A 19,538-nucleotide genomic window follows, 5' to 3' on the forward strand; every position below is an offset into this window, starting at 1 on the left:
ATAGTTTTCACCATATTCCCTCAAGAGATACCTCTTCAAAAGCATCTAGAGTTTCTTGTACTACTTCATTTGTTTCTTCAGCTCTGTTATGGGAGACCTGGCAATAAGAATAAATAAATAGTTCAATATCAGTGCTCATTCAATAAATGTACCTAAATTTAGTTGAGCAGTGTCAAATTCTCAGGTAGAAATCCACCTAATAGAAAATAGATTGTGATCAATAACTCACTACACAGGAGAAGAATGTTATAGAATGTAGAATATAAAAGACAAAAAATTTATCCTGTATTCCGTTTCTGACGGTCTCACGTAAATTATGCAATGGTAAATACGTGACTTACTTTGGTTTGAAGCTCAGTACCTGTGTCTATAAAATGGGAATAGCTCCACTCACTGTCTGGTGTGCTTTGGTCCATGGTGGGCGAACTGAAGGAAGCTAGCAGCAGGAGAGTGAGGATAAAGGCGTGGAATGTAAAAGAAGTATTTACACCCACCTACAATAAGGACTCCAAAGGTTGTGCTCAGTCATAAGTCTTAGGAGCTATTTGAGTCTAGATTAAAGATACCAAGTGAACTACGCAAAGAGTTTTAGCTAAGCCCACAGGAGAAATTAGTTTTCAGTAAAAAAGTAAGGTATAACAATTATTTATTAGTGAAAAGAAGCAATATAACTTAAAGGTTAAAAGATGGGGTCCTGGAATCAGGCAAATAGGGTTTTATCCCATCTCTGCCATTAACAGACTACAAGTTCCTTAACTTTCTGAATACTAGTCTGTAAAACGAGAATAAGACCAATACCTAAGGATTAAGTGAGATAATACACCTAAAGCATTAATAACAGTGTTCAAAGTGTAATAATTTTCAATATATGTTAGCCGTGAGAAATAGTACCTGTTTCTTCAAAACTTTAATATAATTATCAGAAAACAGCAATTAGGAATACTGAACACCGTTTGTGTTCAGTTTAGCAAGTAATTCCCGTTTTATATATAGTATATGGGAAGAGACTGCTACTAGATAAGCTTTTCTAGTTTTGAGGACACTGAGACTAAACAAGGCAGCCCGTTCATAGACATGGCTACGTATGTTGACAAATGGAACATAAGGAGGAAACGCATTGCCTCTTGGATGCTAACCTCACGAAACTCACAAGGAGACAGGCGACATCATAGTCTCAGAAACACTATCACATGCTTTGCCTTCTTAAATGGGCCCCAACCAAAAGCATATTTGACTTGCTTTCTACTTAAAGGCTGAAGAAAAATGTGCAAAAAATATATATATCAGCAGTGAAAACACTACTTCAGCAGTGTTGCATCTACAGATTGACTTTCTGACCCTTTCTCCCTTTCTGTAATCTCATTGTCACTCAGCAAATCTTTTTTAAGTACATACTGGTGCTAAGCAATGTTGAGATTTCAAGATGAACAAGTCTTGAGGAGTCAAAGTCCATTGGGAAATTAGGTGTAAATAAATACTCATAATAATAATGCCTGGGAAATGTGATCATCAAGGTATCATTTATGCCTGTGGAATTGAAGAATGCTTGATAGAAAACAACTTTTGAGTTGGGTCTTAAAGCTTGAGTAGAACTTTGCAAGACAGAAAAGGCGATGGCTCTGACAGAAGGAACTCAAGTGACAAAGAGAAGTGGCTGAATAGAAGATGATATTTCTAAATAAATCTGCTACTAGGACCATAGGGACCACAGGGACCAAATGATACCAATATTCTCAGAAGTTTCTGCTGTTCGTTTTTCCCTCATTCTCTCACACATCAACCCACAATGTACAGCCATGGAGGATCCCAGAATTCACCCACAACTGGCAAAGACTATAATAGTAGTAGCCTTTGCTGCTTTTCACTGTGGGCACCAAAAAATACATATATATATCAACTGGGAAATTATCTATACCCTGGATAATGAATTCTCATTTCACACTTGAATCTGATCCCAACGGCAAGTATCAACTAGCCCCCCAACAGTTGTTCCATTTGCAGGAAAATCATCAAGATGCCCTTGCCTGTATGTTGTGACTGCTGGCTTCCCCACAGATTTCACAAGACAGGGAAGAGTCGCATGGGGCACAGACTCCTCGGGCTAGATGACACTGTGTTCCTGAGAGCTTGTTGTCTTCATTTAGAATTTACACACCACCAACGACCAGAGTTCAAAAGATGAGCTTTCTTCTTAAGAATATACAGAGAGGTTTACTTCCACAAATACTGGTTTATTTCAATCCACTAGGAATAACAGATGTAAATATATGTATGTATGTGTATGTGTAGGGGTATAGCTACATATATACTAAAATGCATAAAGGAAGAATAGAAAATATAATGTCTAAAGGAGAACAAAAACAATACCTCCCCTCATATCTATCAAATATATCATATGCACACATATAGGTGTGTATGATGTACAGTTTTCTGGCATAATGCCTTCTGATTTCTTGGGGAAAAAATATATAATGGAACATATCATAACTATGTTGTGATATCATAATGTCTATTCCACTTCTAGAATGATCATATGTTTATAATTAAAGTATGGTGAATTGAGGTTGACTATTTCTTAATATAATTGAAATGAATGTGGTGATTCATACAATATCTTCAGAAGTGTTCAATCCACTCCATTCAAGACCTTGGGAAAGATGCACAAATAAATCACTCTTCCTTGGAGATTGCAAAAACCAGATCAGAGAAATTTGACCATTAGAGGCATTGTGTTTTTGAGAACCTACGGAGAAAGAAATCCATCATGGCACATGTCCCATGTTGTCTCCTCCTCTGTAGCCATCCACATCGTGGCTCATGTGTGCAACCTGGAGCGCTACCACGCGAGCCAGTCCGCGGAAGTGGAGGGACTTCCGGCTGTGCTTTCCAAACTTGGCAACACTGCAAATGAGAGCTACCTCAACCCCATCCGGACCTTCCACACTGTGAGTTCTCCTTGCATGCTACCCGGTTTCTCATCTGGAAAAACCTTTCCTTTTCCAATCCCTTTATCGGGAACACTGTATTTCAAAAGTTTTTGATAAAAGAGCTCGAGAGAGGAAGTTTCTGCCAATGTTAGCATTAATTTCACCTTTTTAAAAAAAGTTCTTTCTGCCATAACTGTTGCTAAGAGGTTATGAGCAAGGAGAAAAACTATTGCCATTTAATTAGTTTATAGCAAAAATAATACACCTAAACAGGAAATGCAATAACCTGTTAAAACCTTAATATTTTAAATTTTAAAAGCAGCTCATGATTAGATTTTTTTTTTTTTGCTGATGTTAGAATCATAAAGAAGGTCAAGTGCCATCTAAATCCAGAGTTTATAAAGTGGATGTCTTCATTGTCAATTTGCAAATTGTTTTCTGGCTCTCTTCTCCTGTGTCATATTTTGGCACACACGTGAATAGCTGGTTTGCCAAATCAGATACTGAGCAAAGTAGCTAATTTCATAATGAGACCTGCATGGCTAGTGACATCCTTACTGCTAGTTAGCTGTGTGTGCAGAGCGGCAGCACATGTGGGGAACAAAAAGAAAACTGAAAATGTGGCCACAGAAATCCACCTGTAGAGAAGAAGACATGAAGACAACATCCTCTCGCTTAATCCACCTCCTACGTCTTTCTTCCTGGTTGACCTAAACCTTGGGCCAGGTACTACCATATTGAAATATGCATCCAGTATGTTGATCAGGCTAAAAAAATCTGTATTGCTCAAGAGGAACCCTAAGACAACACATTTCAAGAAATGGAAATCTTTTCATTACCATCTGGGTTATCTCTTCAAGTGACCATTTTGCCCATGCAACCTTATTTGAAGAAGCAAAATTCAAAGTCTTTATTGGGGGAAATTCTTCCATGTCTATGTCCTCTAATTATCCTAAGATGGTATCCAATATCAGGCTATTGATCAAGTAGAGCTACATTTTCTTAGCCTACAATAATTAGAAGCACAAGTTTCACAGTTATAAATGAAAACTACAGATGCCCTAAGCCTGTGGGAATGCCTTTGAGGTCACTCAGCTGAGCCGCATCATTTCTGGGGGCATCTACTGGGGTTAATTCTTTTCCCCACTAAGGCTCTGGAAAGTTCATTGCTACACACACCCAAGAATAAATCACAACATTTCGAAGAGATTATACAGTAAATAGTATTTATTATAAATACTATTGAAGCAATTTAACAAGATGATTAAGCTACTCCCAATATAGTTCTTTCAAAATTTTAGAAGCAATATACTAGGTAAGTACCAATTAAGTTTAGGAAACCCTCTAATTTGGGGTATTTGGAGAAAGATAAGTATCAATAACACAAAGTATACTTTATAGAGTATTTCTAAAGAGATGCAATGGGATTATTTTAGAGAATACATTGCAACTCAAACCAGTCTATAAATATGTTGCAAGAAAAGGGAAGTGGGGAGTTGTTTTAATAAGCAAAGAAGAAGGATTTGAAATTAGTACATCATATGATGTAAATGGATTTCTAAACTGCCTGAGTACACTTGAGAAAAAAATCTTTTAGATGTTTTAAACATGCCCCTTTCAATTTTATTTCCACTGTTTGCTCTACGAAGAAAAAGTAAACAGCGGAGAAGTCCCTGTCTCCATTACCTCGAGATCTCAAAGCAGCTCAAATTAATGAGATTTTACTGACAAAAGATACAGTTTGAGTTTATTGAGCTCATGGGCATCTCAATGATAGTGACACAATGTATGAATACTAATGACTTGGCAAGAATATGGGAAACTCACAATAAAAACAAAACACTTTGTGATTCTTATTCTAAACTGTCCCCTGCATTCACGGGTCAGAATTCTGGCCTTTTGGCCGTGTCTACCAGATAAGAATAGCTGTATCTTTATTGATCACCTCGGATTTACGAAGCCTTATTCCCAGCCTCTTGAGCTGGCATGAAAGAAATGCAAGTCATGAGCCTTCCAACTAAAAAGCAAGATCAAGGAACAACTCCCAGGGGAACAGAGTGTGCAGATGCTTTATTAGGAATGCCCCTAAGGGACTTCTCAAAAAAAGTGTTTATTAATGTTAAAATGCAATTAAGCATGGGGATCCACATTTTTATTTTAAAAATTAAAAACTTGAAACATTTATTTTGCAGTATTTCTCTTTAAAATGCATTTTCATATATTGTCCTCATTTCAACTCAACATAGTAACTCAGACATGAAAATTGATTTATAGAGATGGAAAAAAACGTAATTCATGAAATGACATTTGATGAAATTTGAGCAAAGCAAATGTCTGCCATCAGATGAGGGAAAGGAAAGGGCAAGGAAGTCCCTTTTTCAGTTGTGTGGGGACCATTCTTGAGGCTAATATGCTTCTGATTGGAACGTTTTGAAATGCTTCCTCCTTGGACTCTCAAGTATTGATCCTAAAATGGAAAAGTAGAACCAAAATAGTAATGTCATGTCGTTTGTTTCTTGTAGAACACAACCACTGAGTTGCTAACAACAATCGCTGGTGTTACCGGCCTGATGATCTCTCTGGCTTTAATCTTGATCATGACCTCTTCCACCGAGTTCATTAGACAGGTCTCCTATGAGTTGTTCTGGTACACACACCATGTTTTCATCATCTTCTTCATCAGCCTGGCTATCCACGGGGCAGGGTAAGTCCATACTGTGCTCAGTGTGTGAGACTTTATCTCTGTGAACCTCAAAATAATCTTCTAATATCCTTTGGATGGAGGAACATGACACACAGGGACTAAAGGACACCTAGAACGTATGAAAAAGCATATTCACTGTGGCAAATTCACAATGGACCTTTTTCAGTAGTACTGAAAATAAGCGACATGAGTGGTGAAGTATTATATTTATTTTTCCTAGCTAACTCTGTTGGGGAGTCTTGACATCTTTATAAGATGCAGGAATTTTAACAAATGCTGAATGACTATAGATATATGTTTCATTCAGAACCTGTTTCTGCAATCCATTTTATGTGGGATTAGTCAGGATATATATTTTTGACACCCAGAATTCACTTCTGCTTGACCAAAAGGAAACCACTAGGAAACCCCGTGTGCGGGATGGGATAGTGTTTGAGATGGCCTGTCTGACCTGGGCTCCACTAGTCATCAGGGTGACCATGTTCAAGCCCTTTGAATTCTCTAGACTTCAGTTTCTCCACCTGACATCTAGGCTCAAACATCCCATAAAACGCTACTCTGGCGTTCAACACCTGTCTAATACTGTTAATCTCTTCATCAGGAAGCTGGAGTAGCACCTAAAGTACAGCACCCTCAAATATAATGCTTTCAATTATTTAAATAGCAACAAAATGGCTCTGGACCAATTAACCAATTGATGTCTACAAAATAGTGTGCCCCACATTATTTTATAAATGGATGGCTTTTTTTCCATGTACAATTTTCAAAGCACATTCATGTGCATGACTAATTTGACCCCAACAACAGTCCTGTCCAATAGAGGCAGTGCTGTTATCCCGTTTGATAAGAAGGAAACAGATGTTCAAAGGGTTAAGTGATTTGCTCAAGGTCCCAGGATGAATAAATGGCAGCGTCAAACCTTGGATGCCAGGCTTCAGACAACCAAACCTTTATTCATAACAGGCCTTGAAGAAAGGGTCTTCACTTTCGCAAATTAAACATTCCTGGACACCTACAAGGGTGTGGTTGGTGAAATTACAAAACCCTGCGTGGCTTGCCAGCAGCTCTTCCTCTGCCTCTCACATCAGCAGAATACCCTGTCCTGCACCTTGTTCTCCCACCATTGCAGAGTGCAGAGGGGACTGGTACTGGAGGTGGGCTTCATTTCTGCCCAGCCCTGGAAAAGTAAGTGCATGGCCTCAGAGACTTCATGGCCTAGCAAGTCACACAGGACACGGTGACTGTGGGTCCCGTGCAGGACCCTGTGGTAGCTCTTCTGGATTTGCCCCTCAGCAAGTCAACTGCCTCCTCTAATCTCCTTCCTCACTCTAAATGTTCCTTCCATCTCAGCCCCTCACTCTTAGAAGGAGGCCGTACTTCTGCTGCTGCCACTGACTATACCTCATTAAGAGTTCCCCCACCATCCATAAGCTTGTCTGGTACACAAACGTTGTGGAAGGAAGGATTGCCCCTGGGGGCGTATTTTACCCTAAAATACTGACCATGCCTCTGCTAATCCCTAGAAACCTAGTCAGTCAATGTTCACATGTATGCTGCTGCCTGGCTAAAGGCTTTCTTGTTTCTTTTAGCTTTAAAACACCTGCAACTGGCTCTTCTGAATGTGTGATCCGTCACCCTGACTTTTGTATTTTGGGGAGTGGGGTGGATGCTGTGTAGTCCCAAAGCATTCCACCCCAAAGACTGTCAGTCCTTCCTTTCTCTGCGGATTCTTCTCCCAATGCAAGGGTGTTAACCCCTGTAGGATGAGAAGCTCTTCATAACTCACGTGGGTCTAGAAGTCCTCTTCACAAAAATTATGCGTGTACTCCCCTGATCCTACCTCCCCTGCATTCATACCCTGGTGCCTTGGAGAAGCACAAGAGGATTTCAATGGGCAGTGTTTCATTGGAGATATTTTTTAATATCCAAATAACATTTCACAAGATGAAATTTTTTGTCATTTTAACTTAGTTGAAAGGCTTATTTTAGGATAAGGGCCTCATTTAATCTTCTCAGCTTGAAGTATTCTACAGCTACTGTTTACAGCAAAAAGTAATTTGCAAATTCTATACAAAATGCCAAGTAAAGTAGGATTGTTGGAATGTGTTAAAGCCCACTAATCTTCCTATTATGGGATGGCATAGAAGAAGACATTAAAAATTTTTAATTTTTAAAAAGATACTGCAAAAAATAAAAAATAAAAAGATGCTGCATTTGTGGGACGTTCTGAAATTTCTTTAGATAATATAAGGTATGTTGCCTAGAACCTGAGAATGAAGGTGTTAAAATTTACAGATTCTTTTCCTCTGGCTTCTATTGATTATTCACCCTTCCTATGTCTGGGCATCATTTGCTCGTGGGATTCACAAATAGGTTTGTTCATCTAACTCAAAGGGATGTTATCAAGTTTGGATGACTTCCATAAAACAGACTGGGACAAAGGCCAAGATGTCAGTTCTCCAGGCTGTTTCCAAGGGCATTGCTCTCCCTCCTCCCACACCGTAGGATGCAAAAGGGGCCATGTTATTCCACAGGCTACCCAGGACCTGAGCCTCTGTGATGCTAAAGTTTCTCAGTCTATGAGGACCATGTTCCTCAAAAATAAATCATAAACACGTAGCAATTGAGCAAATCCCAGATATGTGACCTCAATGTCTTATGCTTCACAGCCTGTGCACCAATGAGTAAACCAAGGAACTTATACCAAAGCAACTTGTCAAAGAGCAGTCAGTACTGCATTGTGGCAAATATGATATAGCAGGATTACAGGACTCTTGATCCAGTGCTCCATTCATGAAAGCCAACTTCCCTTTTTGCTCTCAAATTCATCAAGATAGTCCTGAGGACACACTGTACACTGACCTATTTTGACCCTGTCAAACACTAAGCCTGCTGGTAGTCACTGGGGAAAAAAGGTACCATTATTCAGAGCACTTCGTCTGACTTCTTCGCTTGAAAAGTTCTAGGTGATCAGAAACAAACCAAGAAGGGTAGAAGTTAAATAAATCTGCAAGAGACCCAAATAGTACAAAGTTAGCCAATTAGGCCAAATCAGCAATCAGGACGAGATGTAACCTAATTAAATTCAACAGTCTACAAAAGGATGTGTTCAAACAATTTCCCTTCATTATGAATTCTCTAATATAGACACTTTCAATTTAACACAGGATACCACAGAGGGGCACTTCTTTTCTGGGATCTTCAAAGTTACTCAAAGCTTCTTAAATTCCCCTTTATAAAGATGCTGAGGGAAATGAATGACGGCCCAAGTTTCAAGACAGTGAAAGTGTTATTCCAGAGCCCACTGTAGAATATAAATCTGTGGTAGCACAAGGCTGCACAAAATCAATTTAAAATTTTTGAGTTTTGTTTTGTTTTGTTTTTTAAATGGCAAGTCGGATTGTTCGCGGCCAAACTCCCGAGAGTCTCTTGCTGCACAATGTCACCTTCTGTAGAGACCACTACGCTGAATGGCAGACGGTTGCTCAGTGCCCGGTGCCTCAATTTTCAGGCAAGGAGCCTTCGGTAAGAATGAACCCAGGAGCTTTTAAAAATAGCTGTCGCCACAGTTAAAATAACTCGAACTTTTACGTGCTTCAAAAAAAGAACAGCCCATGTCACCACTAGACAGAGCCAACTCTTTATTAAGTGTGCTAATGGAGAAATCGAGTTATGGATAATTTTAAGGGAGGTTTACTGCCAAAAGCACTCTGTCCATTTTGAAATGTGTTCTTCTACTTACATTTAAATATGGATGTCTGATATTGTGGGAATTCATAGCACAGCAAGCACAATAATGTCTCTGGAGGACTTAGACAGGCATTGCCTCATCCCTCCACTCTTAGCAAGTTCAGCTCCCTGTCCCCCTGCATAAATGCCTCCTCCATTCTGAGAATTAATAGCATCACTTCTCAAACGAACATTAAGCAACAACCAAATGAGAATCGTGCCCTCTTTATAAGCTTGCCTTCTTTCTTTGTACAACTTTCGGGAATGAAAAAATTGGACTGTTTAAATGGATTTACTTCCTGTTCTAATTAAGCTCCCATAACTGAAATGATGACAATGTTAGCCAAAAAGGGACTTAATTAATTAGAATCCATGGTAATGTTCACAAGATCCCAAAAGTAAGGTTTCCTGGGTATGCTGTAATCATTATAGCTGGTGGCATAGGTAAATAGAAATAATAATCCTATTTGGTCTCTTCAGTTACCTTAGAACAATGCAAACCTTGGGACAGCTGGATGATGCATGAAAGAAAATAAATGAAGCCAGCAGATTAAAAGTAGGAGGAAACAAGTGCCAAAAAATATATATCATAAAAAATGGAATAATGGTATAAAATAGTGGGGATTTAGGAAATTAAGCCATCAACAGATGAGGAATATAATGATTGACTTTTTCTAAAATCCTCAAACATATTAAACTAAGCTCTGGATTTTAAGAGTGAAAACTGCTAGGAGGAATGTTTAAAACAGAGAACTAGAATAGATGTGCCCATTAGACTGTGGTTCTTTTAATGGCCAGTATAGATTGTCTCTGTCTTAAACTCAACTATCGGTAGCCACTACCCAGCCTGCATATTAATGAGGAACATGAATGCCTCTCTAAAATTTTCAGCTACAGCGTCCCCATAAAAAAATCAATACCCTCCCACACCTCATGAATACAGACTAGAGCCTGCTCCCAGCAGCGTACGCTGACATTAATTATCATTAGAAGGGGGGAACTGGCCCATCTCTCTGTTCACTCTCCTCCTATACCTCCTTGCACACCCAAACATGTTGTCACTCTTTCCCATTATTTTTAATGGATCCTGATTCAAAGCATGTGTGGGCTGTGCAATTACCGCTTGGCTGAACTGTACAATATTCTCTCTGATGTCTTATAGACATTGAATCCAAAAGGCATCCCAAGGACAAGGAAGTGTTCCTGCACTTCACTGCACCACACGTACCCGGGCTGTGCAAGACTCCATCTCTGCCTCTTTGCCTCTCTTAACTGGGTGCATTTTCATGGTGCTTTTATCGGTAGAATATTTATCAATTCACCAATTCAGCAGTGCACTACCCCAATGTTAGGACTGAGAATGCTTTGTACATCACCTCATATAAATGGAACTGATCAAAGGAACCAATTATATCTTGCAGTTCACTTCTCCCCCACGTGTCTCACTTCCCCTTTCCACCCCTAACTCAGACACACAGAAAACTCCAGATTCTAGAATTTCTCATGCAATCCATTTTCAAAATATGCCTGGTCTTCCTTAGCCAAAGAAGCGCCTTATTTCATTTAACTACAACATTAACAAATAATAATAATAATAAGGCTGACTTTTTTAATTACTAGGGAATGATGTCAATGGTATAGAGAAAAGCTTTAACTGAGATAGAGTCAATCCTGCAAACTTTTCTAAGTGCTATTATATAGCTGACATTGCGCTAGAGGCAGGATTCAGAGACGTGGTTCCTGCCCCTGGAAATCTTATTGTCTAGAGAAAGAGGCCGTTCATAAACACGCACATAAAATCAAATCAAAGCCAGCTTGTTCTTATTTTCTGGTAGGAATGAAAAACCAGGAGTGAAAGTGGAGGAAACAAGTTTCATTACTGTTGCTTTTAAATCAACATAGTTTTATTTCTATCATAAAATACTCAATGTACCATGACTTTTTGAGTATTTTGGAGAAGAAAAAATAAAGCTAAGAATCCACAGAGTGTTTTAAAGAAACTTAGCCTTAAAGAGCATTAAAGAAACTTAGATACTAAATAGTTCTACCCCTTTATTTAATACATGGAGAAATTGAGGCCCAAGGAGTTTTAATTTCTTACCTATGGTTACAAAAGCAAATGTCACAAAGGCTTTCCCAGTAAAGCCACATCAAGGAACCAGGGCTCCTAACTGCGGGCATGAACTTTCTTCTCTACACTCTTCAACATTCATTCTGAACCTCTGACCTTCTCCCACCTCTCATTTTGTCAGCTCTCTGCTGCTATCTGCAAGTACATATATTATGTTTATGTCTGTGAATAAAGCTAAAACATTGAAGAGCTTGGAGAGTACCTAAATAATAATTTCCCCCAGCTCTCCCATTTTACCAAGCAGAAAATTTGAACATAAAAAAGGCCCAAGATTTGCTGAAAGGCATAGGGTGAGGGATGGTAACCCCAAGACCGGAAGCTGGGTCTTCTGAGACCCAGCCCAGGGTCTACCGCCCCCCATGCCCCTCCTGCTTCTTGTCCTTACTCTTGTCTGTCCTGGTCATCGCTGCTAGAATAATCTAATACTCACCTCTGGACATACCTCTCCCTCACTGCCTAACTTTCTGGAGCTCCAGGAGCATCACTGTAACTAACCTGGGCTTTCTCCTCCTAGAGGAGTCTACATACTAAAGTAGAGATAGAGCCAAGGATGAATACCTTCCATTCTCCTTCCCGACTGACTGTGTAAAGAAAAATAATCCATTCCATTGTATCAACATGGAAAAATCAGAGACCATGACTGATTTGACACCACCGAGATGAAGTGTGTGATGTTTAAAACTTTATAAAATGGATGTGGAAGATTATTTGTAAAAATACATACAGACTATGTGAATGTTTTTACATATATCTCTCTAAGCTCATATAGAAAGAATTGCATTCTTGTTATCATTTCTGTAAATATCCAAACCAATTCTCAAAACACTTTCTGGTTTATTCCAGCATAAGAGACCTAAGGATTCATCCCCTTGGTTCAACCCCATCCTTCATGTCTACTCCTTCATGTCTTTTCCCTTACTCTCCTCATCACCACCCCCACCCCCACAGCATAGATGGACAAAAGGTTTTACTCTCTTTGCCATTCTGAACACACTGCTGAACCCCACTGGAGCAGAAAAGAATAAGTGGGTCAAATGGCTTTGTGTTGCCTGCGTAAATTGAGCCCTTATCAGGCAAACAAGAGGCTCCCAGGGAAAAAGCAGAGAGGGTTGACATAGGTGGGAAGAGGTGCCATACAAACAGACCTAGAAATAAACAAAAAAGAAACAGAAAAAACAAGAGAGGTAACAGAAGGAAAAATAATGTTGAAGGGCTTGCGACCTGTCCGTGGAAAAGACAGAGCAGGATAAGTGGTAATGGAATGATGAGCGACCAAGATGGCAAGTCAATCAGCGAGGCTTTACTGAATGTCTGAGTTCAAAAGAACGAGACGCCCTTCTTGCTCCTAGGATAGAATAGGAGGAGTAAGGTGAGGTGGATTTAGAATACCAGGGAGGGAATTTAGGGAAATTAGGAAAAGGCTTGAGTTCTAGTCTTAGCTCCCTGTCATATAGCTCTGTCTCCCAGGCAACTCATACTCATTCCCAGAACATTGTGTTTTTTCTTCTTTTTTTCGTTTGTTTATTTGTTGTTGTTGTTTTTGCTTTTTCTTCTTTAAATGCAAAATCAGGCTAAATTTCCAAGAACGCTTAACATCCTGAAATTCAATGAATTCATGAGTCTCTAATGTTTTGTAAAACAAGTGTCAGTATCTATGTCAGCACTAGACAGAAAGAAGAATGATGACATGGTACATGCTCAAGGGACACATCGGGGCCCTGGAAAGAGCACAGACCACGTGGTCAGGCCCATCTTTACTGTGCTTCTTATTGCCTTTGTGACTCTGGGCAATTTGTGTGATCTTGCTGACCCTGCTATAAAATAAAGAGAATACCATATGCCTCGTAGGGTTGTTTGATATCAGACCTAGTATAAGTCTTCAGAATTTTTAAGTTCCCCTTCCTTCCCTTTTAGGGGAAGAAGACACCTTATGCTGTGCCCAACACTTGGTACAAGGATAGCCTGCTGGTAAACTATCATCGATAGTGCAGATTATACTCATAAAAGGTTAACGTAGGATGTAACTTAAGAATGGAAATGTTCACTGTCACAATTCTCTAGACAGTTGTTGAGGCTTTTGTTTTGATTCTAAAAACCTAGATTTAAAATGCTGAGAAACCAACTTTATGTTTTATTCTAGATCACAATTGGCTGTGTATGTGTTGTGTGTGTGTGAGTGTGTGTATGTGTGTGGGGGTGGGTATGTGTGTTTCTTCAGGCAAACCCCCAAGTTGTGATGCATTGTTGGCCCAAAAAATTACCATTCAAAATGTTTCTATTTAATTTCCCACATCCTCTGTTGGCTCAGTAATTTAGTAAGCCTTTGACTTTGGCCGAGTTTGGGAGCATTTATGACCCTATCATATGTAACATAAACATCAATCTGCTTTCTTACTTCTTTGCAAATTCAATTATTTCTAATTACATAAAGGCATCATTGATCAAGTAAGCATAAAAACCAATACAGAAGAGTTTAATCTCTTAAATAAGCTTGTAGACTTCAAGGAATAATTGAATGTTATAGTATTTAATACAAGGAGACATCTTTGCTGTTGATAACTGACCCAAAGTTAAAGGAAAATGTCCAAACCCCATCACGTTTTGTATTGATTTGGTTCAAATTGAAAATATTTGGATTCTATTTTCATTTCCATTTCCTTTCTTTCTGCTGCTCTCTGCAGGCTTGGAAATGGGTTTTAGGCCCGGTGGTCTTATATGCATGTGAAAGAATAATTAGGTTCTGGCGATTCCAACAAGAAGTTGTCATTACCAAGGTAAGCATGTAGCTTTATTTCTGACTAAAAGCCTGAGTGTAGACGAAAATTTTTTATTAGCCCAAGTTTTCAATTTGCCATTTTTACTGCAGAATTGTCTGTAATTTAGCAGCTCATCTTCTAATAATTGCTTGTATCCTGCGCATCTTTTAGTGTGACTAATTTTACTGAAGATAGGGATCAGGGTTCCAGACTAGTACACAGAATTCTGATAAAGGTTATGGTACAGGACTGGAATCATCTGTATTTCTCTTTATTTCGGTTTCTCTCTAGGAGGAAAAAGACAAGGGGACTGAGTACGCTTTACATTGGTCATAGTAACCTGTGGTATAATCACTTCCTTCACCACATAAAGAGATGGATTTTGCAAACACGCAAATGTTATACATACATTTTCAAGCACACGCTCATACCTGGAACTTCTGAGCCAAAGACACTCTCAGGTTCAGAGCAAGAGGAGGCTCGGGGGGCTTCAAAATGGAGAGGAAGGACGTATAAGGAGCTCTACTCTAGCGAATGAGCACTCCCCTGGTAGCGTTTTCTAATCTTGCCATCCCTCCTCACAGCTCTCCCATTTATACCTCGTGCTGGAGGAAGATGGGAGCAGATAGACAAAGAATACATGTCTAGGAGACTGAAAAGCTACCAAATACTCTTCTCCAGTTTTACAAATGTCTGGAAGAAATTCTCCACTAACCAAACCTATACCGGTTTGCAAATATAGTATTAACCAAGTACTATATCTCTTTAACTGTCTTCGTGAAAGCAGATGCAAAGAAATTGCTTCATATTTCTGTTTTAAGCTCTTTCTCTGTTGCTGTTTTTAAGTTAGGCACCAAAGGATGTCAGGCCGTATCAAAAGCCAGACAGTAAAACTTCTAGAAATCTGCTAGAGCTGTTACTAGGGAGACAATTTAATAGCAAAATCAGAATGAATCTCAATAGGGAGAGGAGAAACAGCACTAATGATTAAAATGCTGTGAAAATCTCTTCTGAATGGAAAAATACTGCCACAGAATCTAGACGTTAAATTTTGTTCCCTTATACCTCTTGCCGCAGAAGACATGGGGGCCTGGAGAGACTTTTCAGAAAACAAGATGGAAATCTAAGAAGGGAAATTAGTTCTTTCTCTCTGATAAGCAGCAAGTTATAAAATTCTTATAAAGGTGACAAGAGCCTTTACATTATGCTTCCTACATCTAAAACTCAGAGCCTAGGCACGAGCCTGGGCAAGACTTGACTAAAACAAGGCAAAACATTTGAGAGTGAGTTTGAAGATTGTTTTCCGCTTGGAATGAAGAAATTCCAGGGTTAATTCACAAGGGATTGAGAAAAGATGCAGCTCATTGAAAACAGACAGGACCTACATTTTTAAAAGGTGGAGATAATTCTGTGACTATTTTAATAGTCACGTTAAATGCAAAGTTACTTTAATAACTTTAAGCATAATTAAGTGCTATGTGTGAGATGCTAGCTTATATTTTCCTGGGTCTGGTTATCTGTGCTAAGAAAATCTTGGCCATTTGAGACAGAAAGTCACATGGTGGGCCTCATGTTGCACCCGGGTGCAGCTACCTAAATTTTAGACATAGCCCTGTGAAGGAGATAAACTTCATTCTTGCTGGAGCTGCCAACCCAGACATGAAGGTGATGGCAAAGATCCTTGGCAGCTCATAGCAAATGGTATGTATAAATGATACCTTTAAAAAAGCTGATTTAAAATTTAAAACCTTTTGTTGGAATGAAGGCCATTTTCTTATTATTTAACCTGAGTAAAGAGACCAACAACGCTCTTGCTCTGATTTAGGTGGTCAGCCATCCTTCTGGAGTCCTAGAACTTCACCTGAAAAAGCGTAACTTTAAAATGGCGCCAGGGCAGTACATCTTGATACAGTGCCCGTCCATATCCTCACTGGAATGGCACCCATTCACCCTCACCTCGGCTCCCCAGGAGGACTTCTTCAGTGTGCACATCCGGGCAGCTGGCGACTGGACGGAAGCTTTATGTAAGGCCTTTGAGGCAGAGGGACATGCCCTCAAGGAGCCCTGGAGACTGCCAAGGTTGGATCCCATTTCTTTTTTATCTATAATTTAGAATATTATAAAAGTAAAGTGTTTTAGTGTGCCAACATACTACCAAATTCAGCACTATCTTTATTCTAGACTTTAAGCTTGAGTCCATTTTTTAAATTTGAGAATCTATACCCAAAGTAAAATTTAGTAGATTTCCAGTAGAAGCAGTACATTTCTTTAAAAAACGAATGTTCAACAAAGGCAGGTGATGATCCAGGGAGACGGAGCATTTTGCTTTCCCAACTCCAACACATCACTTGACTAATTACACGCAGCCCGCAATGAGTAAGACAGCCCTGCGAACTTTTGGTCGTCACAGTCCGATGTTTTTAAATTATATTTGTAAATTTTGTGAAGTTTGGTCTTCATAAGAAGGATACCTCAGAGTGAGAATTAATCTGACACACCCCATACACTGGAGAAAGAGCCAAACCATTACAGATTGAAGGTCATAAAATGACAAAATGATCTGAGAGTCAAGAAAGTTAGTGGTGTCATTCATTCGGTCAGTCCTGCATGTGTGTGTGCAACAAGTATTAATTAACCTCCAGTATGTGTCAGAAATGCAGAGGTGCAAAACATTGCCTCCATTATCTAGGACTTCAAGAGGTCTAATGGAATCAACATCGACATGCAAGCAAATGATTTAATTTTGCTACAAGAGAGATGTGCAGAGGGTAGATCTGAGAAGGGTGGAAACGCAATGATGCCATCTGGATTCGTTTCCTAGGGTTGTCGTAACAAAGTACCACAAACTGGGCAGCTGAAAACAACAGAAAGTTATTCTCTCCCAATTCTGGAGACTACAGGTCCAAAATCTAGGTGTCAGCAGGGCCATGCTCCCTCTGAACCATGGAGGGAAGACTCCTTCCTTGCCTCTTCCTGGCCTTTGGTGGTCTTCCAGCAATGCCTGGCATTCCTCGGCTTGCAGATGCAGCAATTCAGTCTCTGTCTCCGTCATCACGTGGTGTTCTCCCCTCCTGTGTCGGTATCTCTGTGTTTCTGTGGCCTCTTCTTAAAAAGACACTAGTCATACTGGATTAAGGGCCCACCCTCATCCTGTATGACCTCATCTTAACTTGATTAATTACATCTGCAACAACCCTATTTCCAAATAAATTCTCATCCTAAGGTACTCAGGGTGAGGACCTCAACCTTCCAACTGGGGACACAATTCAACCCACAATAGCATCCTATTCAGAAAAACCTGGGCACATGACAGAAATCCCAGTGTAAATTACCTCTCCTTGGTTCCTTTGAGTCAACAATGGCTTAAAGTCGAGTCCCGCTCTGGCTGCAGGATTACCCAATAAGCATGCAAACCCATGTTTAGGATCCCAGAAAAACAGGGACACATACAAAAAAATGTTGAGGAAAACATTTTGGAAGAATTTGATACTTCAAAGGAAGCATCAGGAGAGTCCTTCTCCTTCCATCCTTGGAAGGTATCAGGAACTACCAAGCAGTGGCCACTGCCATAAGAATTTGGGTGCGGAATACCATGAGGAGACACTTAGAATGGAACTTCCTGAGGGCAGGCCATTGTCTGGCCACCTCCAAATGTCCCGTCCCTAGAATGGTGTCTGAAACGTGGTGAGTACAGAGTACATATTTAAGGAATGAATGAATGAATACCTGTGCCCAATATAGGTGCTTTAGCTCATTTACTTTAACAAATATTTACAAACTAGACACCAGAATAAATTTAAGGCACAGATTCTAACCAGCTTATTGTCCGTCTTTCCCCATTCCCATGGAATACTGAACGGTCACTATGTAGCACTGAGATTGGTTGTGTTCCGTGAGCAGGGAGAGTCACACCGTGCCTTCATTTCAAACATTGGAATTAAAGAGTGGTGTGAGAACAAACCAACTAGAAATATCATCTGCTCAGATCAGAGCTCCAAGTCAGATGACAAGACCTGACTATTCCATTAAGACATTTTCCTTTTTGTCATGGAAAAGAGACAATGTAACAGAATTCTGAGGTTCAGAATGCAGTGCCAATGCGTAAAATCAGGAATAAAAGTACATACACACGCGCGCGCACACACACACACACACACACACACCGGTCCCTGCCTTCACCTTGGCATTGCCAAGGTGGATACCTTCATTCTATTTGCTAGCCTGGTCTCGGCTCTGGGTGTATGCAGTCATCCAGTCTATCAACCAACTCTCCTCTTCACAAACCAGCCAGTATGTCAGGCGATCCCCCAAAAAGAACTTAGTATGTGTTTCTCAGAAGTCGGCGGGCTTTCTGTCTGTGGAGTGCGTTGTCAGATCAAGGCCTAGCATGATCTGGTCGCCCAAGGCCTCCCTGGGCTCCCTTGCCCCACCCCCTGCTCCCTTTTTGCACTCAGACATTCCTCCAGCCTTTTTTTGAAATATTTTTTCAATCATTTTATTGAGGTCATAATGGTTTATAACATTGTGTAATTTCAGGTGTACAATATTATTTATCCGTTTCTGTATAGACTGCAGCATGCTCACCACCAATAGTCTAATTTTTATCCGTCACCACATATATGTGCCCCTTTACCCCTTCTGCCCACCCCCCAACGCCCTTCCCCTCTAGTAACCACTAATCTGTTCTCTTTATCCATGTATTTGTTTATATTCCATATATGACTGAAATTATGTGGTGTTTGTCTCTCTCTGTCTGGCTTATTTCGCTTAATATAATACCCTCAATGTCTATCCATGATGTTGCAAATGGGACAATTTTGTCTGTTTTTATGGCTGAGTAGTATTCCATTGTATATATATACCACATCTTCTTTATCCATTCATCAGTTGATGGGCACTTGGGTTGCTTCCACGTCTTGACTACTGTGAATAATGCTGCAGTGAACATAGGGGTGCATGAGTCTCTTTAAATTGTTGATTTCAAGTTCTTTGAATAAGCACCCAGTAGTGGGATAGTTGGATCATATGTTATTTCTTTTTTTAATTTTTTGAGAAATCTCCATACTGTTTTCCATAGCGGTTGCACCAGTTTGCCTTCCCACTAGCAGTGTATGAGGGTTCCCTTTTCTCCACATCCTCTCCAACATTTGTTGCTTTTTGTCTTTGTAATTATAGCCATTCTAATGTGTGTAAGGTGATATCTCATTGTAGTTTTGATTCGCATTTCTCTATTAATTAGCAAGGCTGAACCTTTTTTCATGTGCCTGTTGGCCATCTGTATATCTTCCTTA

At 39.8% G+C, this 19,538-nt stretch overlaps 1 protein-coding gene across 1 annotated transcript in view; it reads left to right on the forward strand.

Moving 5' to 3' along the window:
- The window catches only part of NOX3 (NADPH oxidase 3), a 57,071-nt gene that overhangs the window by 7,265 nt on the left and 30,268 nt on the right, over nucleotides 1-19,538 (forward strand). The window contains exons 5-9 of the mRNA XM_058534305.1: nucleotides 2,800-2,945; nucleotides 5,450-5,631; nucleotides 9,027-9,156; nucleotides 14,173-14,265; nucleotides 16,073-16,326. Of these exons, the coding sequence (XP_058390288.1) occupies nucleotides 2,800-2,945; nucleotides 5,450-5,631; nucleotides 9,027-9,156; nucleotides 14,173-14,265; nucleotides 16,073-16,326 (805 nt within the window). The remainder of the gene's footprint in view (nucleotides 1-2,799; nucleotides 2,946-5,449; nucleotides 5,632-9,026; nucleotides 9,157-14,172; nucleotides 14,266-16,072; nucleotides 16,327-19,538) is intronic.

This window comes from Diceros bicornis, chromosome 39 (assembly GCF_020826845.1).
Source record: "Diceros bicornis minor isolate mBicDic1 chromosome 39, mDicBic1.mat.cur, whole genome shotgun sequence".
NCBI classification, from domain to species: domain Eukaryota; kingdom Metazoa; phylum Chordata; class Mammalia; order Perissodactyla; family Rhinocerotidae; genus Diceros; species Diceros bicornis.